The following is a 25,551-nucleotide window of genomic DNA, read 5'->3' on the forward strand; positions in this document are numbered from 1 at the left end:
ATCCACTAGGCTGATGGCCTGGCCTTTGTTTTACCCAATGCCACATCCACAGCACTTCGCACGGCACCTGGCCCAGAGAGCGAGCTCAACAGGTGTGTATTAAGTCACTAGTTATCGGGATGACGCGATACGGTGAGTGGTCATCTCCCTCTTCCACACACATGTGCTAGGTGCCAGGGACACAGCAGTGCCAGGAGGACCGGGCAGTACAACAGAGGAGGGCAATACGTGTGCGATGGTTAAGAGCTCAGATTCTCGACGTAGACCCCGACTCGGGCCAGAATGTGCTTCTGCTAAACTTCCTGGCCAGGTGACCTTGGCCGAATGACTCAGTCTTTCTGAGCCCCAGTTCCTCATCTAGAAACTAAAGATAACGATGGCTACTCTCAGGTGTTCTTATGAGGATGAGAAGAAATCCTCCACAGGAAAATGCCCAGCATACGGCAAACACTCAATAAATGTCAGCACTTTTGTGCTAACAATGACTGTTTTTCGAACACGGAGACCAGCGATGCCTTCCTTTCTGTCATATTTGAGACGCCCATCTCCCTTTATTCCTAAATCCCCACCCAAATTTTTACTTTTAGACTCTTAAACAGACGCACAGCACTTTGAGAACACTTCTGCATCTTGGCACCTCATTCGCACTCCTCTGAGGGCCTTAGAGGGGGCAAACAGTGGAGGAAGAGGGGAAAATAGGTATTTTTTAATTGAAGCACAGTGGATGTAAAATGAAAATAAATACTAAACAAGCCCTGGCAGGTCCCTCGGCAGCAGCGCAGATCGGGGTGAGCCGTCTGAGATGCTGTTGCCATGGTGTGTCCCAGGTGTGGGCTCCAGACTTTGCTGCAAGTTAGAGCTCTCCTTCCAGCCTAGAAGCATGAACTTGAGCCCCGGCAGGGAGGTGGGGAGCTGGGCAGGAGCTCACTTCTAGCCCTCAGCATCTCTCTCTGGTGCTCCCTTGGTAACCATTGTTCTCCCTGAAGGTCAGCAAACTCATCATCCCACCAGCCTCTCCAGGGAGGTGGCTCCACGCAGAACACACTCGGACCACAAGCATGTCTGGTTGGGCCACACACTGTTTTTTAGAAATTTGATTGAAGATTGAACATCTAAAAATCAGGAGAGATTGCATAAATAATTAGACTTCTGGCTTCTCTGGAAAATTGCAACTTGCTGCCACCCTGGCCTGAGCAGTGATGGCCCCGGTCGCCGGACGTGCATTCTCTTCTTCAGAGTCCACCTGGCTGGTTTCTCTCATTTATTTCTGTCCCCTGAAGGCATTTGAGTCTTTGGCCTTTGCTCTAAGTCAGGTCTTGGGAGACTTGAAGACTATGCTAGGTCCTGGTCTTATACTGGGCACCTGAAAAGATGGGGCACAAAGTGACCCCTTGAGTTGAAGGGCTGTGGGCAGAGGTAGGAGGGAAATGAATAGAAGATTGCAGCCAAGTGAATGATAAACAGTACAAAACAGACTGAAGAGATAAGCAATAGGGATTGATCTTGTATGTGATGTGGACAGCGTTCTGGAGGATGTAGGGGAGACATGGCAAGGAGCAATGGCCAAACCTTGAGGTGAGGTGGGTGTGAAGAAACTACTGCAGCTACATCTTCTTGAAAGCTAGCAAACAACAGGAAAAACTAACCTCCAAGCAGCATTTCTCCAACTGAGGGTCAGAATCCATAACAGGTTACAAAGCCAACCTCATGAGTCTCAACCGGCACGTGCGTCACTGTATAAGGTCAAGTATTGTTTTGTGAATCCGTTAGAATGTAAGTGAAGGTATTATAGATGACAGTCCAGAAAGTGTGAAACCAGCGTGGCTTAGAGGGGAGAGAATGGACACATGTTGGCAGCTGCAGGGCCAGCTGGTGGTCAGATTTGGGGTGGGGTTTCCATGTTCTCTTTCCTCAGCTTGGTGTTTAGGGAAGATCACAGGCTCCAGTGTTCCCATTCCAGTCCTAGCTCTGTTGTTACCTGTGTGATTTTGCCTAATAAACTCTTCTGAGTCTCAGTTTCTCCATTTGAAAAATGGCGACAGTATCACCCATCTACTTCACGGGGTTGGTATGTCCCATAGATTATGAATTACTCCCCAGCCACTGGTGTGGTCCTATTCCTGGTCGCACAGTATCTCTAGGTGTGCAGATAGCATCCCTTCCTGCCAGCGGAGAGAAGAAAGGGACTCAGCGTTAGGATTTTGTGTCAGACCCTGTGCCGGACATGTGACAGGATTTGGTTGAACGCTGGATTTCAAACGAGCACGGTGGATTCGGGAGTGCTCTGGCAAGTTCAGATATAATTAGTGTAGAAGTCCTTTTATTCCTGTTGCAAGACTTTCATCCTGGATGCAGAGAATTTCAAACATTCCAACCATCCAAGGCCCTAGAGCATGCTGAGAGGGGTCCTCAGTCCAGAGACCTTCCTTAGGGGTGACAGTGGCGGCTGCAGTGTGAACAAGGAACTTGAGTTCTTCTCTCTGCCTCTCACCTTTTCCCAGCAGAGTCCAGAACCTCCAAAGTGGCCCAACCTGAATGGGAGGAAACACCCCGAAGGGAGTGTGGGTAACGCTGCTACCCTGCCCCAGCCCTTTGGGCAGGGCTGGCGGCACCAGGACTGAGGCTTCCTGGGGAGGGACCCACACACCCAGGTAAACCAAAGTCCTGATCCTGGATCCCTTTGGGCTGAGCCAGAGAGAAGGGGTCCCATGACTGGAGAGGAAGAGAGGATGCTCCCAGGGACAGAAGCCCAGGGATGAGACCCTTGTCTCCGTGGGAGCTGATCTGCAAGGGCAGCCCCCATAGCTGCGGCTGGGGCAGAACCGGGAGCACAGAAGTCCCACCAAAGAGACGTGCAGCAGAGCAGGAGGGGTTGCTGGTTCCAGGGAAATAAGCAGGGCGGGGGAGCTGGGGAATGTCAGGGGCGCATCCCAGTGCGTGCCCCCCCCCCCCCACTGATCTGTTGTGAGACCTCTTCCTGCTTACCCTGGGCAACCAGATTCTTCTCCTTGTCCGGTCCAAAACTCCATCCTCGGCCAGACAGAGCCACAGACACTAAAGGCCATTTCCCTTCCCCTTCAACAAACGTGTGGAGCTCCTACCACGTGCCTGGTCCCGGGCTGGAGGCCGTGACTCCCTCCCTGCAGCGGTTTACAGTCCGGTGGAGACCCTTGCCTGTGTACGGCACGAGGGCAGGGATGGCAGTGGAAAAAGACAAATGCCTGGTTAAAGGAACAGGAATAGAGAGACGCCGTGGGAGTGCACAAAATAAAGCAAAACACGGAGACCACCAAGGCGGCAGCTCATCCTGAGATCTCAAGGTCTGTGGGTCTGTCTCCACAGGGGACATCTGACACCAAGCATTCGGGCCCCAAAAGGGGTGGGAGAGGACGACAGTGGACTAGAGGGAGGGGCCGAGCTGGATCGTGAGGAGGCTAAGGAAAGCCCTGTGCGTCGGTGAAATTAGAGGAAAGGAGAGGAGAGAGGAGGTCCAGCAGCGTTGGGGAGGGATGAGCGCTGTGCAAAGGACGCTCGCAGAGACCGGGGGCCGCGCGGAGGGCAGACGCACGCCCACCCCGCGCGCCAGGAAAGCAGCCGGAGGCGGCGGCGGCCTCGGGGCGGGAGGTGCCCTCCACGTGCGCTACGTGCCGCGCGGGCCGCCCCCTTCGCGGCCGCCGGGGAGCCGGCCTCCCCACTCCTGGAGCCCAGTCCGGAGGTGGGCGCGGGACCAGGTCGCCCCCCCAGTTTGCGAGTCTGCGGCGCCCGGAAGGAACGCGGGGGCGCCCCATCACCGGGCGGCCGGCCCGGGGTGCAGGATGCAGAGCCAGGGGCGCGGGCCGGGTGGGGTCGGGCAGGCTGTTCGGGAGGCCTGGGGGCTGAGCGGGCAGGAGGAGGATAGAGACCCCAGGGACGTGTGCGAGGCTCCGGGGCCGCACACAGGCGGCGGCTGGAGACGGAGCCCGGCGGGGCGGGGTGTCGTCCCGGGTGAGGAGGGGTTCCTGGACACGTGGCACCCGGACAGGGCTCGGTTACGCTCCGGCCGCCGGGACTGCCACCCACCGGCCGCGGCACCGGACGCGGCCGCGACGCCGGCCCGCCCCTGCCTCGCGGCCAGCTGCCCAGAGAACCGGACCTCCGACCGAGAGCGCAGCACAGCCACTGGGGAGCCCTGCGGCCGCTGAGCAGACAATGAGGCGCGTGCCCCGCCCCCAAGCGCCGCGCCGGCCGGCCAATCAGCGCCCACGCCGGCCGGCCAATCAGCGCGCGCGGCCGGGCTCTTTAAAAAAAGAAGGACCGGCGCGGCGCCGCTGTCAGCTGGGTGGATCCCTCCGCGCATGTAAACACACATCATAAAGGGCCGGGAGCGTCTCCGCCTCCCCGCGGGAGGAGCGGCCGCGGGCGCAGCGCCTTTTTCCGGAGCAGCTCTATGGTCCCCTCGCCGCCCGGCGGCCGACCCTCTCTCAGCGTCACGACGCGTCCGCGGGGAGCCGACAGCCGCTGCGCCGTCTGGAGCCACGAAATCCCGTGGCTGGGGTTGCTACCGGAAGTTGGGGACGCGAGGCCGGGAGGGGCGGGGGCGGCCCGCGGGCAGCTGGGGACTGGAGAGTTTTCTGTGGGTTCGCTGTCCTGCATCACGGTTGTAATCCGTACGTGTCTAGAGTTTTCCTCAAAGTTATGCCTACCTGGCTTGGCGGATGCCAATGCTAAGTGTGAAAATAGTCTTAACGTTGCTCCTAGGAAAGAGCACATGACAGGAAATCAAGTCTAGCGAGACCCTCTAAAGCACAGACCGCCCAAGGCAAAGAGCAACAACGAGGATTTTTTCTCCCCAGCGTTTTACTGTGAAAAAATTTGAAAGATTCAGCAAAGTTAAAACCATCTTTTGCAGCCGACTCCTCTATCCCCCGCACCTAGATTCTAACTTGCTATCTCATATCCTTCTTACACCGATGACTTTTTCTCTACTAGGATGCCAGCTGCCCTTGGCCTCAGTCTCCATTGTCATGGCTTAGGTAGGTCCCAAAGCCCTAGACAAATAAGGCCTGCCTTCTCCAAGGACCTTTCGGTTTACTTAAGAGTTTACTGAAGAGGAGCTTTCTCCCCTCGCCGGCCTTTTAGTCGAAGAATCCTCAAGGATGAGATCTGTTTACTCCAGGTGAATCTAAAAGCAGGGCTAGAACTCTGTTGACACCTACCTACGAAGGAGGCCCTGGCAAACGGTCCTTCCATGGGTTTGGCTGCTTTCTGGATAAAAGAGGCCTTTTTAAATGTTGAAGTCCTACTTTTTGAGTTCTCTCCCCTTTTCTGGGGAAGGATATTACCTGACGCCCCCCCCACCATGTGTCAAAATTGTTCTTACCTCTTAAAGTGCCTTCATGATCTGCTCTGCAAAATGGGGGTAATAGCAGTGCCTCCCAAGCGGGGTGGGAGTGAAGCTTCAAGGAGCGAATATACCACTACACACAAGGCATTTACAAGGATGTCTTACACACAGTAAGCATCAGATAAAGAAGGGCTCTCATTCAGGCTAATCACTCCCAGATTTACATCTCCACTTCTGATCTCTCCCCTTCTGATTTACACGCTGAGCCTGTTGGGTATCTCCAACTGTCCCAGACACCTCAGACTCAACATGGCCAGAAGTGGACCCACGAGCTCCCTCCCCAGACTGACTTCTTGTTCCCCAGCGATGCCAGTGGCCGCACCCACTCAGGCATGTACCTATACCCCTGAATCGCTCCTCCCCAATTTGTCACTTTTATGCTCTCCATTTGCATTCCTCCCTCCTAATGAATAGCATCACTGCCTTAATTTAGGCCCCATCATTCCTCATCTGGATTATTTCAAGGCTCCCGCTCTTCTCATATCCAGCTTCGCCGTGTATTGCTCGCGGACCACACTTCCCTGCAACACCCTACCTTCCAATAAGTGAAGTCTCCACCACTTGTTAACCTAGGAATTTGGGCAAATTTCTTAATCAACCTATGCCTCTCTGTCGTTATTTGTAAAATGGAAACGAGTACCTGCCTCGTAGGGTTGCTGTGTATATTAAAGATTAATCATGAAAGCACGTGGCACAGGGCCTAGGAGATGAAGTGATCAGAGTGTTAGTTTATTGTCCTCCTAACTGTTGTCTCACCTACAGGCTGTTGTCACGTTCAAGCTCTTCCCTCTACCTGGAAAAGCCTCCTCCGTCCCCGACACCCTGCGCCCCTCGGGGTCTGACCAGGTGTCCTTGCACTTCCACCACGGCGCTTCCCACGGGGCGGGACGGGACGGAGCGTACACCCGTGGGCCCGGCTTTTCCCCCAGACCTGTAACTTCCCGAGGGAGGGAAGGGGCTCTGGCACGTAGTCAGTGGTCAGTGGGTGCCGGGTGGGCTGGACCGTGAGGACGAGCTCCGTCCCCCGGGGGCCGCCCCGCCCGGCCCGGGGGCGGGCGCTCAGCACGGGCCGGGTGGGGGTGGGGTGGGACTCCTTTTCCTCGCCGTGGCGGCGGAGGCGCACGGCGTGGCTGGCGCGGCGCGGCGTCGTCGGTCGGTGTCGGAGTCGGAGTCGGAGTCGGAGGAGCCGGAGTCTGAGGAACCGGATCCGAGGCTGAGGAGAAGGAGGGGAAGAGGAGGAGAAGAAGGAGGAGAAGGATTAGGAGGAAGGCCAAGGAACCGGAGGAGGCCAAGAACCGTCGCTCAGCCGCGTCCGCGGCGCCGCGAGGATGGAGGCCCCCGGCCCGCGCCCCGCGCCGGCCCTCGGCGGCCCCGGCCCGCTGGGCGAGTTCCTGCCGCCGCCCGAGTGCCCGGTCTTCGAGCCCAGCTGGGAGGAGTTCGCCGACCCTTTCGCCTTCATCCACAAGATTCGGCCCATAGCCGAGCAGACAGGAATCTGCAAGGTGCGGCCGCCGCCGGTGAGTCTCGAGCGGGGCTCGCGGCCGGCCGGCGGGCGGCTGGGCCTCTGCGCGGGGCGAGGGGACAGCGGACGGAGCGCGGCCGGGGTTCGTATCCGGACGGAGAGGCGGCAGCACCACCACCGGCACCGGGGTCGTGGCCGTGCGCCGGAGCCCGCGGGGCGGAGGGCGGGCTGGCGCGGAGGCCCCCGGGCGCGGGTGCGGCGGGTGCGGGGCGCCGGGGGTGCGGGGTGCGCGCCCCGCGAGTTGTCGCGAGGAGGAAAGTTTTCAATATGGCGGCGGAGCCCCTGGTCCTTTGTGTGGAGGCGGCGGCGGCCCGGGCGGCTTCACCTGGCGCCCCACCCTCCGGCCCCGGACCCCCCGCCCCGGCCCGGACCCCTGGCGGGCCCCCCGGGCCGGGGACTAGGCGGGGCGACGGAGCCAGACGGGGGCACCGCGGGCCGGGCCGAGCGGACGTGCTGAGGGGGCGTGAGCGTGGGGTTCGGGGGGCGGCCGCCCAGAGGCTCCCCGGCCCCCGCCCCGAGAGCTGCACGCGGCGGGCGGTGTCAGCCCCGAAGGCGGAGGCCGCCCCGCGTCCCGACCCGGAGCGGAGGCCCCAGCGCAGCCCCCTGCCCGGGTGGGCGTGAGGGTGGGTGTTCCCGAAACGGTCACCAACGGCTGCAACGTCGGCGGAGAAGCCCTGCCGGCCCCTGCCCCCTCCCCTCCTCCTTTCCTCCCCTCCCCCCTCCCCTCCTCTCCCGTCACTTCCCCTCCCCCTCCCCCAGCCCCCGGCCGCAAACTCCGGACCCCTGGGCTGTGCCCACCTTTCGGACCGGCCGAGGCGGCCTCAGCAGTTGGATGGGCCGGGACCGTTGGCCGGAGGTTTAACTGCTTTTCCGACAGTTTGAGAAGCTTCTCCCCGCTCTGCCCCCGCTCCCTCGGAGGAAGCCCCCCCTCCCGCCCCTTTCTTTCTTAGGCTTGTTCTTTGTAATGACGTTGGAGTTGAGGGGTTCTGTGCGTAACCGCTCAGCCTGGAGAGCTGTGTCGAGGGAGATCCCGACTGAGTCTGTCTGATCCCAAGTCCCCCCTCCCCCCGAATTGAAATGCGGACTCTATATTGGAGTTTTTCTTGGACTAGTTTGAAATGGAGGTGAAATACCTGTCTCCGGGAATAACTGGTCAGTTAGGATGGGGGAGATGATTGAGAATAGACGCCTTTCTCTCAAGAAGTAGACAAGGTTGATTGTCGTTGCTCAAGGGAAGTGCGTGTCGGTTGGAGCGCAGAGGCCTGCAGAAGTTGTGCGGTGATTGGGGCCAGGGTTTTAGTTGTGGAAGAACAGGGCATGGACAGGTAGCAGCGGAGCTTTGTGTCAGCGTTAGGGACGGGGACTGTGAATAGTCCGCGTTCGCATCCATGGGCGTCCGTTCTGAAACTAGGCAACTTGAGCAAGTTCTCGGTAGCCCAAGTGTGCAGTCGGTTCCTGGGGGGGAGTTGTCCTCCATGTTGGTATTGTGGTGCACTAGGGCTGGGGTAAACCCTTTATCTACTTTCTTTTCCTATTCCTTTTGTCGGGTTCTTTTCCTAGAAAGATAGTGTTGCTCTGGTTAGGTTTGGCTACTCAATTCAGCATCTTGGCCAGAATATTAATGGTAAGCTCTGCAAAATGTGTGATCTTTCTGCCTTTCCCCATTCTGAATGTCAGACAGACGTGATGGCCACCATTTTGTATTGAGAGTGGTACTTACTACAGCCGAGGAAGGGTATTAAAGAGGCACAAATAAATAATCCACAAACATAACCAGTGCTCTGTTTTGGAGACCTCCTTTGTGTGGAGGAGGCTTCTTCCTCCTTTGTTTAACAAACTCCTGTGCCAATTGGAAAGAGTTTGGGAGTATTTCTAGTTGATATAACCGCAAAAAGGGAAACCTTTCCAGAAGTTGTAGCTCTTGAAGAAGGGTCTTGTTGGAACAAAGGGATCTTAAGAGATGGAGATGTAAACAAGTCTTTGTTTTAGAAACCGTTTTCTTTTAGAAAGCTAACTGTGAACAAGTGGTTTCATATAGTTGAAATAAAGCAACAACAAACCAAGAGATAAATATTTTCCATGGCGATAGCTATATAATGCCCGTGTTTCTAGATGATTTGTTACCACTAAGTTTTTGGAATACAAGTGACTGTATTAAAATGGGGATTGGGTTTATTGGTATTTTATTTCTCGGAGATAAGGGGAAGAATTACAAAGCATTTCTATTTCCTTTTGTCCTTAACTTTGCATCTTTAATTAATGGTACTTAACGTAGCTTCAATTTATAGCTGCTTCTTAGTGATGGTTCTAAACTGCTTTGCTACTGAAACTTGAGGTTCACAGAAATTTGTTAATGAAAATATAGTAAGATAAGTATGATAAAAGGTAATAAAATCAAGAAGATGTTATTCAGATCCTGAGTTATAAGTTTAAAGAGGGTAGTAAACAAACCTATTTTCAAATTACATCAAGTATGTAGGATAACTAGGCTTGTTTCCTGGACTTTTTTTTTTTCCAATTTACAATTAATCTGACTTCTGGTTTGTTACCTTTAGATGCAAATTTTCATTTCCTTCTTGATGTACTTAGATTTCTTTTTAAGGACAAATTTTCCATGTCACTTTGTGGTATTTGTGGATGATTAATTTTAGGGGTATAACTATTAGGCAAAAATAGTGGACTGCTCAGTAAATACTTTTCTCAGTCTCTCGAGTTTGATAGGAATATATTTGATGGCTTCAGTAATTTACTCTGTTGCTCTCAAACATGTAACATTTGGCCATAGATAGGCAGATTCCACAAATTTCTTCTCTGGAGGTGTCCAGACGTTAGAGATTTAAGTCAAACCCCAGATGGCACAATAGACACATTTTTCAACTTTAACTTCCTGTGGTCATTAGTTTGATCCCTTAGGCTTCATAGCCAAAGTGTAAAACTTTCAAATGTTCTAATACAGTCAGTGTCTTAATCCAGTCAGTGTCTTTGATTGAGCCTGTTGGTTCCGCCCTTAGAACATGAAGGAACTTAAATATACTTCTCTTTGTACGGGGGGGGGGGGGGGGAGGTGTGAGTGATACAGAGCTCTTTTACTCTCATTCCAGCCCATCATTCTCCCTAATGTTAGGTTTGCTTGACTGTGGCCTAATCCTCTCTGTTGTTTTTCCAGTTTCTTTGGTGTCATGAAATTTTTCTCTAGTTGTGATTCCTTGCCACCGTAAACCTTTTAATATTTGGGGGAAAAGCTTATCAATAGAAATATCCTTGAGCAAAGGAAGAACTTATAATTACTTTTTTAAAATAACAGTTTTGTTCAGACATAATATGTTTACCATACAATTCATCAATTTAAAGTGTGCAATTCAGTAGTTTTTAGTATTTTCATGGAGTTTTACAACCATCATCACAATCAGTGTGTTAGAACATGTTTATCACCCGCAAAAGAAACCCTGTACCCAATTGTAACTAGTTTTTAAAGAGAAATTTAGAACTATACCTCTCAAAAGAAGAACTTTTTTTTCTCACTTGGTAGGAGGCTGGATTAAGTCCTGCAGTTTTAGTTTAAGTGCGTCTGCCTTAAAGTAAAAACAAACTTCATTTGTTGTAGCCTTTGAATGGGTGATTGGCTAAATTTGACTTTGCCAGTGGTAGATTGGTCACACTCACAGACATCCATCTAGCTGTAACTCTTAGTGAACTAATCAACAAGTTAATAATAGACTCTTAGAATGGAATGTGAGTGATATTGCAAATATATGAGACAGCTTTAGGTTTACATCCCCACCCCCACTGGAAAAGTTTCCTTTCCTGTGGTTGTAGGATTTGTTTTTAAACATGCAGTCTAAACCTTTTCTAAAGAGCAGAATGACTAGAGAATTGCCTTTGAAGAGTCTTAATAAATGTTCTGATTTAAAGCTGGGGTGTTGAGTTCATTATTGAGAGACACTGATAAGGAAAATTAGAGAAAATGATCAACCCTCGGTTTCATTCTTTGTCTCTAAGGTCCTTAATTTTTTTTATTTCCGATTGACAGATCAGTAGTAAACTCATTTACTTATTTGTTTAGTTTGGGAGACAATAACAAAGTTCAGGATGCTTACAATACTTTAATATAGGCAGACAGAAATCTGCCAGTGAGAGAATTTTCTTTTAGAAAGGCAAAAATATCATTGTGAACTATTCAATTTAAAATAAAAACAAAAAGGAATCTGGTTTGTGTGCTGTAAATGGGAGCTTTTTGCAGGCTTTGGTAACCTCTCGTTGTTTTAATTGGGCCACATTAAAGTTTGGTTGTAGAAAAGGATAGAGGGAGACCTCATGCCCCCAAATGAAAGTGCTGATTAATTAGGTTCCTGGATTTAGGTTCCACGAAGCCTACTTGTGTATCTCTTGGCAAAGGCCATCTATGGGTTTAAAAACCAGTAACCTGGAAAGACCTTGCTTTCCTCATTGTACAGTCCTTGCATTGAGCTGGTGGTGTGATTTTTCCTTTCTAAGAGAATTAGATATTCTTTGGAGATTATGCTAATATACCTGTTTTATGTGTAGAAGATCACTGCAGTCTCAAAAAAATTTGTTTTAATAATGTGGAATAAATGTTGGGAACTGAAGGACTGACTATACTTTCAGAAAGTTCTAAGTTTGGGTCCCTTGAAGAGGAATCATCAGAAGCACACCAGTGAGTCTCTTTGGGGTGAGTGGGTCCGTGCCATATCACTGGGCCACTCTCATTTACTTTCGATTACTTAGGGTTTGAGAAACTAATAACTGGATTTTAAAATCTGAGTTGTGAGAAACTTGTCTAAGACATGAAAACTGTATGCAGCTTAACAAGGATTTCTTAAGTATTTATCAACTGCTGTGTCCTAGCATGGGATTAAAGAGAAAAATGAGACATTACCTTTGTACACCTAAAACAAATTCTTCTAAAAATGCTTTTTCTGTCATTAAATATTAGATGAGTTCAGTGGTGACTTTGCTTTTTCAGTCTCCCAAGTTTATGAAGACTAATGGGGAGAAGCCGCCTCTAGGGCAGTGGGACATTTCTGTTTCGTAACTGTAAGATGGAAGAATTTGACTAAATGTATTCTTGCCTTTTAAAATTTTTTTTAAACATTCAGAATTTTAATTGTAGACCATTCCTCTTAAAGCATTATTGCCATATTATGCCTTTGGACATGGCCTAGAGTCATCCCATCTGTTCCTCTGTTTTATTTCTTTTAATCATTTAAGTTTTCTTTCTGGACTTAAGACCAGTTACTTTGCTCTGCTAGAGGCTTCATTTCCAGGGTATAAATGACATTTTTTAAATTATGAAAATAATTCAAGCATACACAAAAGTGTAGAGAATATAGTCCCTTTACGTATTTTCCTGGGTGTAAGAGGACGGAAAGCAGAGCAGCAGTGTTGGAATTGAGAGCAAACTAGTGACCTCAGGTGTAGAGAACAACTTGGCTTAGCTTTTGTCTTATTCAGGGTGAGTGAGATTTGGGCAATTAGGAATGAGGTTTCTAGCCTTTAGTGAGAGATGGCCACTCTTTGCCTAATCAGGATGGGGATTGGATTCCTCAGTCTTTCCAGGGCCTTTGTTGCTTTGTGACACGTTTGTTGGAGCCTGTGTGGGAACCTGACCGCTGTCAGGCCAGCTCCTGGATGCAGAGGCGTGGTGGTCAGAGGTGGTGGTTGGAGGTGGTGCCTGTCGCTCCCTTTTCTGCCCTTGGTCCATTTTCCTGTCTGACGTCATCTCAGCAGCATAGAGCTGGAAGTTGGGGGTGACCAAGAAGTAGAACGAAGTCCCTTCTGGAAAAGGAGTTTGAAGGAAATGAGAGTCAAAGGGTCTAATGAGTGGCTGGTCAGGATGTCATTAGGTTCACTTTACTGTGAAGATGGTGGTTCCACTTCCAGCCTCGATGATGCAGTTCCTGTTTCAGCAGAATTGCTGATGAACACTTAGGTAGCCTCAGATGTTCAAAAGAAGTGAGTTAAAAGTCAAGCCATTGAAAAATATTTTCTGTAAATAACCCCTTAACGTCTAAGCACTCTCCTCCCCAAATAATAACTTCATTTTTCAGGAACTAAGTTAAACATCACTAGGCAGAAGGTGACATAATAAACAGGTTTTTTTTAAACTTGTTGATTCCATTTCATTTGGAAATGTTATTTTACAACTGATGTAAATTTTAAGAAATATTTTGCAGGGATAAAAATAAGCTTTATCAAGGGGAGTGTATGTGGATTTTTATTTTTTCTATTACGTAAAAGAAGGAGTCAGTGTTTCTAAATTTTTTTAAATGAGTGGGTAGAGTCTTGAATCTAATACCATCATGACCTTGGACAAAGTTATTTTTTTCCAGTGTATGCCTTCTTATCTGCTATAAGGAGATCTGACACTGACTTAGAGCTGTTGTCCAGATTAATTGATGGATTGCAAGGAGCTTAAATTCCAAAGCTTTTACTTGCTCGCTGCTAAGAAGGGTCTGGGGACAGATTTAGAGAGACGAGGGTTAGTGCCAAATACATATCCCTCACTTCTCCTACAGTGAAGGGATTTTTAAAAGTGAAACTTGAAAAGTCAAAAGCCCAACATCAAAACTAGAATATACAAAGTGTAAATTCTTCTGTTGGTTAAGATGAAGCTTTTCTGTACCTGGATGTTCTTTTAAATTAGTTGAAATAAAAAAGTTTTTTCAGGTAGAGCTGTTATAAATTATTTCAGAAATTTTGCAGTGTATGTGTGTTATACAGGCAGGAGGTTGGTAAGCTTTAAGAAGTGTTTAAAATTATTTAATTTTCCCTAGTGTGGGAAGGCTGTGATGCTGTGGAAGCCCTGCAGATGGAGAGCATTATATTTTGTCTAACATAATTTAAATAGTCCCAATTCTTGCCTGAAGGGTTAGTAGATTGAGTCTTTAATAAGTTGCTTGTAAAATGAGGAGAAAAGTAGAAGAGGTGTCAGGGAAAAGGTTTATTTTGGTCTTCAGGACAGAGCCCGATTATATTTATTCTTTTACTAAGAAGTAGGCAGACTTTTTTTTTTTTAAAATCTAATTAGAGTTTCTATATGATCATACAGATTTGGATTCACCGTGGGGTTTTTTTAGTTTTTTTTTTGCGGTACGCGGGCCTCTCTCGGCTGTGGCCTCTCCCGTTGCGGAGCACAGGCTCCGGACGCGCAGGCTCAGCGGCCATGGCTCACGGGCCCAGCCGCTCCGCGGCATGTGGGATCTTCCTGGACCGGGGCACGACCCTGTGTCCCCTGCATCGGCAGGCGGACTCTCAACCACTGCACCACCAGGGAAGCCCCACCGTGTTTTTTTGTTCAAATATGTTATGGGATCTCATAACATTGCTTCTTAGGTGGACCCATATATATTGTATTTCTACTATTGTGGCTTTTTTGTTTTTGTCTTGAATCAAGCAATTCACTCAATACGGTTTTCTGCATGTGTTAAAACACTGTCTAGTGGTGTACATACGAAGTTTTAAAATCTTTAAATGTTGAAAGTGTTTGTTTAATTGCGAGCACGTAGCTAGGCTGAGCTTCTCTTCCCAGCTATGTTCCTTGTGTGGCCCTAGGCAGATTTTTGTGCATTCCTACATTAATTCTTGCCACCTCAGAGCTTGATCAGATTGTAGTGTTAGAGAACTAAGTTTAAACCTGAGTGTGTTTTTAGCAGTTGGCTGAAGCTTTTGTTAAGCATGCGTTCCTATGAGGCATACAGATACCTGAACATGGCCATCTACTCCACTGCTAACTCCAGAGACAAAGGACAAATCCTGTCAAAACCACATAATTTCAAGGTCTTTAAGGCAAGATCCTCCCAATTTTCTGTGCGGTTGTACCAACTCATCATTTGGTGATATTTAAACCAGATGGGAACATGTCACCCTTGCCAGGCTTTAACTTGGACGGGGAGAGTGAGGATCTCTTAGGATTTGTATACTGGTGTCTTTTCATTTGTGGGACAGGGGGTGAGGCCATGGAGATGAGCAAGGTCTAGAAAGAATTTTGGGACTATAACCTCCATTTTGTAAAATTCCAGATATTCCAAGCTTTTTCCTCTCCCAGAGAGGCTCTTATGCAATATTTTGGACAAATTGAGAACAGCCACCAGATTTTCCAGCGGAAGGCTGGCTTCGGGGATTTGTGTAGGGTGTGAGTTTGGGGTTTTTAAAGATTGTACTTAATGGCAGCCCATTCTGCCATTCTTTCTATAAGTACTTTTTTTTTCTACTGCTAACCTTGTGGCTTTTCCTGTCTTCCAAGTGTAAAATACATCCTTGACTTATGGTAATAGATAATTGCTCATCAGATTTTTTTTGAGGGGAACAGGGTTTAAAGTTTGATTTAGGATCCAAGGTAATTTGTTTTTGGCGGTTGGTATTAGCTAGCTAGGACGTGAAAACTTGCAGAGAATAGGGATTTCATGGAAAAATCGTGGAGCAGGAATCCAAACATTTGGCTTCTGATGTGTGTTCCATTATCTTCATGTTATCCTTGAGCTTCCAGCCTTGAGGTTGGAATTTCAAGGTTTTATTCCATTAACCTGCCTTTTTTTGTTTGTTTTAATAAATTTATTTATTTATTTATTTTTGGCTGCCTTGTGCTGTGCGTGGGCTTTCTCTGGTTGTGGCGAGCATGGCTACTCTTATGTGTGCAGGCTTCTCATTTTGGTGGCTTCTCTTGTTGCGGAGCACGGGCTCTAGGCGCGTGGGCTTCAGTAGCTGTGGCATGTGGGCTCAGTAGTTGTGGCTCACGGGCTCTAGAGTGCAGGCTCAGTAGTTGTGGCACACAGGCTTAGTTGCTCCGTGGCATGTGGTATCTTCCCAGACCAGGGCTCGAACCTGTGCCCACTGCATTGGCAGGCAGATTCTTAACCACTGCGCCACCAGGGAAGCCCTAACCTGCCTTTTAAAATGAGGATAATTCTGGCCCTGCTTTACATGATGAGGCATAAAGAGGTAAGTAAACATGCTCAAGGTCACCTGACTGCTAAGTGGAGGAGCCTGATATGAGCCCACACAGTACTCTTAACCATTATTTATATTGCCGATATCCACATGAAATTGGGATTACATGAGACGGCAGATGGAAAATTATGAATCTTTTTATTCTTTTTTTTTAAATTGAAGTGTAGTTGATTTACAGTATTGTGTTAGTTTCAGGTGTACAGCAAAGTAGTTCAGTTATATATATGCTTTTTCATATAATTTTCCATTATAGGTTATTGCAAGCTATTGAATATTGCTCCCTGTGTTATGCAGTAAACCCTTGTTGCTTATCTATTCTATGTATAGTAGTTTGTATCTGTTGATCCCATACTCCTAATTTATCCCTCTCCGACCCTCCCTTTCCCCCTTGGTACCCCTAAGTTTGTTTTCTCTGTCTGTGCGTCTGTTTCTGTGTTGTACATAGATTCATTGCTGTTATCTTTTAGATTTCACATATAGCTGATATCATGTATTTGTCTTTGATTTACTTCACTCAGTATGATAATTTCTAGGTCCATCCATGTTGCTGCAAATGGCATCATTTCGTTCTTTTTTATGGCTGCGTAATAATCCATTGTATATATGTACCACATCTTTATCCATTCATCTGTTGATGGACACTTAGGTTGCTTCCGTGTCTTGGCGGTTGTTAATAGTGCTGCTATGAACATTGGGGTGCATGTAGCTTTTCAAAGTGTGGTTTTCTCCAGATACAGGCCCAGGAGTGGGATTGCTGGATCCTATGGTAACTCTGTTTTTAGTTTTTAAGGAACGTCCATACTGTTCTCCATAGTGGCTACACCAATTTACATTCCTACCAGCAGCGTAGGAGGGTTCCCTTTTCCCTTTTGTTAACTTAGTTCTTGCTGCTAAGGTAGGATTTTTTTCCCCCGCCTGTGCTGTGCGGCTTGCAGGATCTTAGTTTCCCGACCAGGGACTGAACTGAACCCGGGCCCATGGCGTTGAAAGAGCCGAGTCCTAACCACTGGACTGCCAGTGAATTCCAAGGACAATTTTATAGATAAAGTTCAGTGTTCTTCTTTCTAATATGTGGTGGGCAGTGGCTCCTTTCGTAGATCCCAGAAATTAGCTGGGCTTTTGGGGAAGGAGAGTGTGATCTTCCTTTGCTTCTTTCTGGTTATCCTAACGCACTGAAGGAAAATCAGTACTAGAAAGCTGCCCTTATGTGATAACAAAGTACAGTACCATTTTATTTTGTCTGCTATAGTTGCCTGTAAAATGTAATTATAAAATTTTAAGTAAACCGTGTGTCCTTATTTTTTAACTAAACAATGTGTATGAGCTTGGCCATTCCATATACTTTTGGTTGGTTGGCTCATTTGTGTGGAAACTCCTGGCTCATCAGTTTCAGTGACCACTTAGCTTCAATTGGTAGAATATGGAAGAAGCTCCTCTGGCCGTTGGAAAGCTCAGCTAGGTTTGAGAACTACTAGTTTAGGTAATTCCCTGATGAGGTTTAGGCAGCTGTTAATATAAGGAATTTTCTTACCTGTTGACTTTGAATTAATAGAAATTCTCAGCTCCACTACAAGAAACTAAGGAATCCTTTCCGTCAGCTCTGGTGAATGAAGAAATGGATTGGGTCCTTGGGGTTGGTTATGGGTTCAATTCAGTACATTTATTGATATGTCAGTAAGTGCCAGGAATTGTGTTAAGGTTCTGCAGTTTACAACTTTGACTTAAAGGAACTCATAATCTGCTGGTGAGAAAGATCAGTAATTAGATTATATAGTAGGATGTATGCAAGTAATGGAAACTGCATATAGAATGGTTGAAGATAATAGGGTTGGGGGAATATGGAGGTGGGTGGAGTATGGGGAGAGGGGGCTGCCTGGGGGCATCTGGGAAAGCATTGGGTTAGGGAGGAAATAGGAGTGTAGAATGAGAGTGAGGGTCATGAGAACTCGCAGAAACACCAACATTTAAGGAATAAAGAGGATCTAGTTGGAGGCCGCAGGAAATGTGCAGGGAAGCCAAGGAGAGAAGAAAGCTGGTTTGTTGAGCCTGTATTTCAGACTTACATGACTTTTTGGTGATGGTTTTCTTAAGTCTCAGCTGTAGACACAGCTGTAAAATCCTCTATTTAAAATCTGGGAAAGTAGGTAATAGAAGAGTTTTTATAGTGTGTCCCATTGATACCAGGCAGCCATTCAAATGAGGACCAGTTTTATCAGGCTGGAACTTCCTCATATTTTAGGTTAAAGTGGGTCATCTTTTAAGTCAAATTGATTATTATTATTTTTGGCCGTGCCGCATGGCTTGCAGGATCTTAGTTCCCCCACCAGGGATTGAACCTGGGCCCTGGCAATGAAAGCGCAGAGTCCTAACCACTGGACCTCCAGGGGATTCCCCAAATTGATTATTAAATGTGGCAATAAATGTGAAAGAAATAAGATAGTGCTCTCTCTAAAACAGTAACACTGAGATACATTATAAATTTATTTTAAGAGTTTTGGACATGAGATTTATTTATCTACCATCCTAAATTGAGCTTGCCTGTGTAATAGTACACCCTTTTATCTTTCATACAGGAGATCTAGCCTTGAAGCATGGTCAGAATTAGAGTATACTGAATAGACTATCAGGTTGTCCTTGTGTAAATATTAGATGATCTGCAGTGGGATAAACAGAGCCGCTTCCTAGCAATTCCAGTTCAGGTTCAAGCTTCAGTCTTTTACTTCAGATAGGCTATTAGGGATCATATGTGTTCTAAAATTATTTCCACTTTTATTGCTAGACGTATAGTTAATGTTATCTTAATTGCAGCAGGACTGAAGAGCTGTTAAATTTGCTTTTAGTGAAATGTATGGCTTACTATTTGTTTCTTTTTTGTTTGTTTTTTTAGTGCAGTTGCAAATGTGTCTTGAGATGGAACATCAAACAAAACAAAGATTTAGTATCTTCTCTGAGGCTCAGGCTGATTTTTAGTGTCACTACTGTCCCTTTCCTGACTTTGAATGTCCAGGAGTGACCACCAGTTTGTAAAGTACTAAAGGTGTAGAGCAGCAAGCGTTTACAGATCTAATGAGGCCTTAAAGTTAGGGTGTGGGATGTTTAACTTTCCCTGCCCTTGGTGCCCAGGTGGGTTTGGGTGTTGCTGAGTGAAGGTTGAGGGGGCAGAGTTCAACCTTGTTCCTAAACCCCTTCCCCAACAAATCTTTTTTTTTTTTTTTGACAAATCATTTTTTTAAAAAAAATATTTATTTATTTTTGGCTGCATTGGGTCTTCTTTGCTGCGCGCAGGCTTTCTCCAGTTGTGGCAAGCGGGGCCTACTCTTCGTTGTGGTGCTCAGGCTTCTCGTTGCGGTGGCTTCTCTTGTTGTGGAGCATGGGCTCTAGGCATGCGGCCTTCAGTAGCTGTGGCATGTGGGCTCAGTAGTTGTGGCTCTTGGGCTCTAGAGCGCAGGTTCAGTAGTTGTGGCACACGGGTTTAGTTGCTTCGTGGCATGTGGGATCTTCCTGGACCAGGGCTCAAACCCATGTTCCCTGCATTGGCAGGCAGATTCTTAACCACTGCGCCACCAAGGAAGCCTGACAAATCATTTCTTGAACCTTTCTGAAGTATGTAATCTTTTCTTAACTTTAGCAGTCTCAGTTTTCTGTCAGAAAACTGCCTTTTCCTCACTGGGATCCTAGGTATGAAAGAAAACAATCAAAACTACTTACTAACTAATTTCCTTGCAGGGGGGGAACCGTGGCACTGTAGCTACTTGATCATAATATGGTTTGGTGTAGGCATATTGAAGTAACGTTTGCACCAGTTATAATTGCTGTAAGGGAGAAGGATCTGAAATTTCTTCTGGACTCGTTCAGTGACCATAAGATGTCTGTGAATGGCCTGAAATGAATAATGCTTTCCTGTTAACTTTTCATGATTGACCATCATGTTGTCAGCCCATTTCAGTGGAAGATGATTTGTTCTAGGGATTTAGCTTTCTTAGAATCCTTCCTTGTGAATTTTATAAATTTTTTAAAAAATAAATTTATTTATATATTTATTTGGCTGCATTGGGTCTTCGTTGCTGCGTGCAGGCTTTCTCTTGTGGCGAGCAGGGGCTACTCTTCATTGTGGTGTGTGGGCTTCTCATTGCGGTGGCTTCTCTTGTTGCAGAGCACGGGCTCTAGGTGCATGGTCTTCAGTAGTTGTGGCACGAGGGCTCAGTAGTTGTGGCTTGCAGGCTCTAAAGCGCAGGCTCAGTAGTTGTGGCGCACTGATTTAGTTGCTCCGTGGCATGTGGGCTCTTCCTGGCCCAGGGCTGGAATCTGTGTCGCCTGCATTGGCAGGTGGATTTTTAACCACTGTGCCACTAGGGAAGCCCCCTCTGTGAATTTAAAAGGATACTTCCCTTATAGGCTTGATGAGACTTTTGGGATGTGCAAAAATCTGTATGAATCACTCCAGGTAACTTTGGTAGCTATCTATTAAGGACATTTTGGAAGAGTAAGATGGCCTCCATGTGATCTAGTTATTCCCTCTTACTGTTTATAAACCAGATTATACTTAGCTTGTTCGTACAGAGGGGCCGGGGAGGAAACTATTTCTTTGAGGTTTGAGAAGCAGTATCAATGGGAGGACTGTTTTATATCAATGTTTTCATATGGCTTTAACAATAATAAATTTAAGTAATTTAGAGGCCGTATAAATACAGATTATCATTTCCAAGATTTATTAAAAGTGGTGGAAAAGGAACTTATTGGGACTAATGCTTAATAAGTAAACACCATGACATGCCTCTTATGTATTTATTTATTTATTTATTTATTTTTGGCCATGCTCGGTCATAGTTGCAGCACGCGGGATCTTTCATTGCAGCATGTGGGTTTAATTGCCCCACGGCATGTGGGGTCTTAGTTCCCCAACCAGGGATCGAACCCACATCCTTTGCATTGGAAGACGGATTCTTAACTACTGGACCACCAGGGAAGTCCCGACATGTCTCTTTTTTACTGGTGTATTTTCATTTACTAATAGATGGTCCATAGAAACAATGCTTTGCCTTCCCAAATACTTAATATTCAGAAATTAAAACAGTCTTTTAAACAAGAAGTTGTGTAAAACTGAAAACTGGCTCTTACCAAGCCCCACCTATAGGAGTTAAAACTTTAACAAATGTTCTTATTCCTGGTACTTATTATCTTAGTACAACTATCAAAAGTCCGTGTATGTTTGCAAATGATTGCATTGGTATTTTCAGGTTCTTTTTGGTGGTAGGACTTTAGGGAAGAATGGGTTGCCATATGCTTTTCTAAAAACGTTGGCATTACACAAGCAGGTCAAGAAATCATTGTTAGTGAATGGAGAAAACACTTGAAGTGGCCGCTTTTAAAATCTGTGTGGACAGAGTTCTCTGGAGGGGCAGATTGGATGGGGAACCCTGTAGGGGTCTGTTAGTTGTTTCCAAGGTTTGGGCTGAGGACTTTTGGAGAGTTCACAGGACCTTTTCAGCAGGTCCGCGGGAACTTCCTCTTTTCAACAAAATGTTTATCTGTGACCAGCTTATCTTCATATATTTTAACCAAAACAACATATACAACAACTGATTGACAGCAGAAGATATGAAACTCCAGCTTATTTCTATTAAGCCAGACATTAAAGAGATTTGCAAAATAAAACTCTTCTCACCAATTCTTTGCTTATTATTAAATGAATTTTTTAAAATGTCTTTTAATTTCTAATGCAATAAAAATGAATGGATAGAACCCATCTGAAGCAAAACTCTTCGAAGCCGTCAATTTTTAAGAGTTTAAAGGGGACCTAAGGCCAAAAATTTGAGAGTTGCAGTACTAAAAAAGGAACTTAACTTCTGCAAAGGCTTGAATAGGAATAAATCTAGGACCTATGCATAAGCAGTTTCTCTTTGTGCTCAACCTTTGAAGAGGATATTATAACACCAGTAGAGGGTTTGGTAAAAACTTCCCTTATTCACCTATCTGTTGCTTCTGTGAAGTGAAAATTTTAAAGTGTTTTCAAAAAGGCAAACAGTAAGTTTTTCCACATAGCCAGTAACAACTGAACTGTCGAAGTGGGCCTTTATGGTCTCATTTTGTCAAGTTTAAATTTTTTTATATTAAAGATATGATTGTGTTTCATTTTTTGAGAGCGCTCTATTGGAATCAGAAGAGTTTGGAACACAAAAGATAAAAATTGATCCAAATGATTGACTTTTTATTTTGAACTGTTTTAGATATACAGAAAAATTGAGAAGATAGTTGAGTTCCCATATACTTCTCACCTCATTTCCCAGTTTCTTACCATTCTGCATTATCAGTATGACACATTTATTATAATCAGTGAACCACTGTTGTTATTAACCCAAGTCCATGAACTTACACAGATGAACTCAGGTTTTACCTAACGTCCTCTTCTGTTCCAGGATCTCATTCAGGACACCACATTGCGTTTGGTTGTCAGGGCTCTTTAGGCTCTTCTTAGCTGTGGCAGTTTCTCAGATTTCTTGGTTTTGATGACCTTGACCGTTTTGAGGAGGACTGACTGGGTATATGGGCAAATTTTTTTCTTTTTTTTAAAGGGACATTTATTCTTGCAGTCTTTTCTGTTGGCTGTGGAATGATTTAAACACTAAAGCTGTGGGAGTTTTTGTATTACACTTAACTAAAGTAAACCCTGTGCTACAGTATGAACCTCGCTTGATACAGTTGCCCGTATCTAAATAAGGAGCATGATGTGTTTTTTTGTGTGTGTGTTTTTTTTTGTTGTTGTTTTTTTTTGCGGTACATGGGCCTCTCACTGTTGTGGCCTCTCCCGTTGTGGAGCACAGGCTCCGGACGCGCAGGCTCAGCGGCCATGGCTCACGGGCCCAGCCACTCCGCGGCATGTGGGATCTTCCTGGACCAGGGCACGAACCCATGTCCCCTGCATCGGCAGGCGGACTCTCAACCAGTGCGCCACCAGGGAAGCCCGCATGATGTGTTTTTACTAAAACATTGTTCTCTTTGTTTCCAAATTCTTGTCACCGGGTTTCCTTCATTGGCAAATTTTTAGCAGAGCTTTTTTGATTTTATATTTTTTAATCTTTAGCTTTACAGAGACATTTAAAATTAATTAGACTTTTTACTTGTTCAGTAACATTTATTGAACATCCATAGCACTGTTCTAGGAAGGTAGTTTTCATTTTAGATTCTTCCTTAATAACCATTTTTACACTTCTCTATAGAGGCAGAACACGCCATCATTAATAAAAGGCAGTCTCAGGCAGGCATCTGCAATCACTGTGATCATGTTGATTTCTTTTTTCCTGTAACTGCAGTATGTAAAATGTGACCCTGAATGGAGCTGAAACAAGCTTCCTAGAAGGTATAGATATTTTGTTTATAATGAATAACATTGGAAAGTAAAGGAAATAGCCTAAATGTCAAATACTAAGAAATTTTTTAAGTATCAATACAATGAAATGTTAATGTTCCCAGTATAGTAATAAGTAGAAGGCAATATAATTTTTTTTGGTTTGAAATTATGAAGATAAGCATTTTGGAAAAAATACTGGAAGGACGTGTAACAAAATGTAACAGGTTTTTCTCTGAGATTTTGGCTCATTTTTTCTTCCTTATATGTTTTTTCTGCAATTTCATCAGTAAGCGTTACTTTTGTATTAGGAAAAAAGTATCAGGAAGTTTTATGTAGTGGATATACAGGAAATGGCTTGGTCAGTATAAAATACTGATATGGGACCGTATGTAGGCTTGCCCACTAGAGTGTTGTTTTTTGTGTTACAGAAGCTGAATTCCATTGCCACCCTAGCAGCTCCTCTCTTGGCAGATCCATGCCTCTACCCTTGGATTAATAAACCTAAGACAATCTTATAGGAAGCGCTCTCTTTTTTTTTTTTTTTTTTTTTTTGCGGTACAATGGCCTCTCACTGTTGGGGCCCCTCCCGTTGCGGAGCACAGGCTCCAGACGCGCAGGCTCAGCAGCCATGGCTCACGGGCCTAGCCGCTCCGCGGCATGTGGGATCTTCCCGGACCGGGGCACGATCCCATGTCCCCTGCATCGGCAGGTGGACTCTCAACCACTGCGCCACTAGGGAAGCCCTCTTTTTTCTTCCTTTTTTTTTGGCCACACCACGCGGCATGTGGGATCTTATTTCCCCGACCAGGGATTGAACCTGGGCGTAGAGTCCTAACCACTGGACCGCCAGGGAATCCCCTAGGAAGCTCTTTAAGCATGGAAATATGACAGTACATTCTCTGACTTTAAAAAGCAAGATGCATGTATCTCAATGCTGGAAAAAGAGTACAGCAAAAAAATAGATTAATGGACCTTGAGTAGTATATATTAATGAATTCTATCTTATACAGATTTATAATGAAGATTAGAGAATCAAAACCACTGTGTTAAACATAACCAATCAAAAACAAAAACAAGGTTGCAGTAGGTTTCCTGGAAACTACAAAGCTTTGCAACATGAACATTCCCTAATCATTGTCTTTTTTTTTTTACCATTTACTTTGTAAATGCCAGGCACCTGTCTAAAGGCTTTGCCCCTATTATTTTATTTAAGCCTCCTGGTTTCCCCTTTTTACATGTACGTAAGGCACAGGAAGATGAACCTAGTTCAGACCCACACAGTAGAGTCAGGATTTGAACCCAGGCAATGTGACTGAGAGCCTACCCTCTTTAACATCTGTTCTACTGTACAGGAGGTGGTAAAGGGCACCACTGTGCCTTAAAACTCAGCACTGAAGAAATGACAGATGAGGATGATACAGGGGAGCCCTTTTTTGTTTTTGCTTTTAATTTTATATGTTTATTCTGACTTTATTGAGTTAAATGTATAAAATAGCAATGTGTACACAGAGGGATTTAATACATAATATATATAATTATCTTTAAAAAGTCAGGATGCAAGTTAAAACAAAAAGTTATTTTCTCTCCCAAATATACTGTTATTTCTTTTTTAAAAAATGTTGCTTTTGGGCTTCCCTGGTGGCACAGTGGTTGAGAATCTGCCTGCCAATGCAGGGGACACGGGTTCGAGCCCTGGTCTGGGACGATCCCATATGCCGTGGAGCAACTGGGCCTGTGAGCCACAACTACTGAGCCTGTGCATCTGGAGCCTGTGCTCCGCAACAAGAGAGGCCGTGACAGTGAGAGGCCCGCGCACTGTGATGAAGAATGGCCCCCGCTCGCCGCAACTAGAGAAAGCCCGCACGCAGCAACGAAGACCCAACACAACCAAAAATAAATAAATAAATTTAATTAAAAAAAATGTTGCTTTCTTCTTTTTTTAAAGGGAACTTTATTATATATTTATTTATTTTTGGCTACATTGGGTCTTTGTTGCTGTGCGCGGGCTTTCTTCAGTTGCGGTGAGCGGGGGCTACTCTTCCTTGCGGTGCGCGGGCTTCTCATTGCAGTGGCTTCTCATTGCAGAGCATAGGCTCTAGGCGCGTGGGCTTCAGTAGTTGTGCAGGCTTTGGTAGTTGTGGCATGCAGGCTCGCAGGCTCTTGAGCACAGGCTCAGTAGTTGTGGTGCACGGGCTTAGTTGCTCCCCGGCATGTGGGATCTTCCCGGACCAGGGCTTGAACCCTTGTCCCCTGCATTGGCAGGCTGATTCTTAACCACTGCGCTGCCAGGGAAGCTCTCTTCTTTTTTAAAGGTTATACTCCATTTATAGT

The 25,551-nt window shown here is 46.2% G+C and overlaps 1 protein-coding gene across 1 annotated transcript in view; it reads left to right on the forward strand.

Annotated features, from left to right (window-relative positions):
• Positions 1 to 6,711: 6,711 nt before the first annotated feature.
• The window catches only part of KDM5B (lysine demethylase 5B), a gene marked incomplete at its 5' end in the record, with an annotated part of 76,696 nt that continues 57,856 nt past the window's right edge, over positions 6,712 to 25,551 (forward strand). The window contains one exon of the mRNA XM_082649690.1: positions 6,712 to 6,900. Coding sequence (XP_082505816.1) covers positions 6,712 to 6,900 — 189 coding nt within the window. The remainder of the gene's footprint in view (positions 6,901 to 25,551) is intronic.

This window comes from Grampus griseus (assembly GCF_964374135.1).
Source record: "Grampus griseus genome assembly, chromosome: 1".
Taxonomy (NCBI): Eukaryota; Metazoa; Chordata; class Mammalia; order Artiodactyla; family Delphinidae; genus Grampus; species Grampus griseus.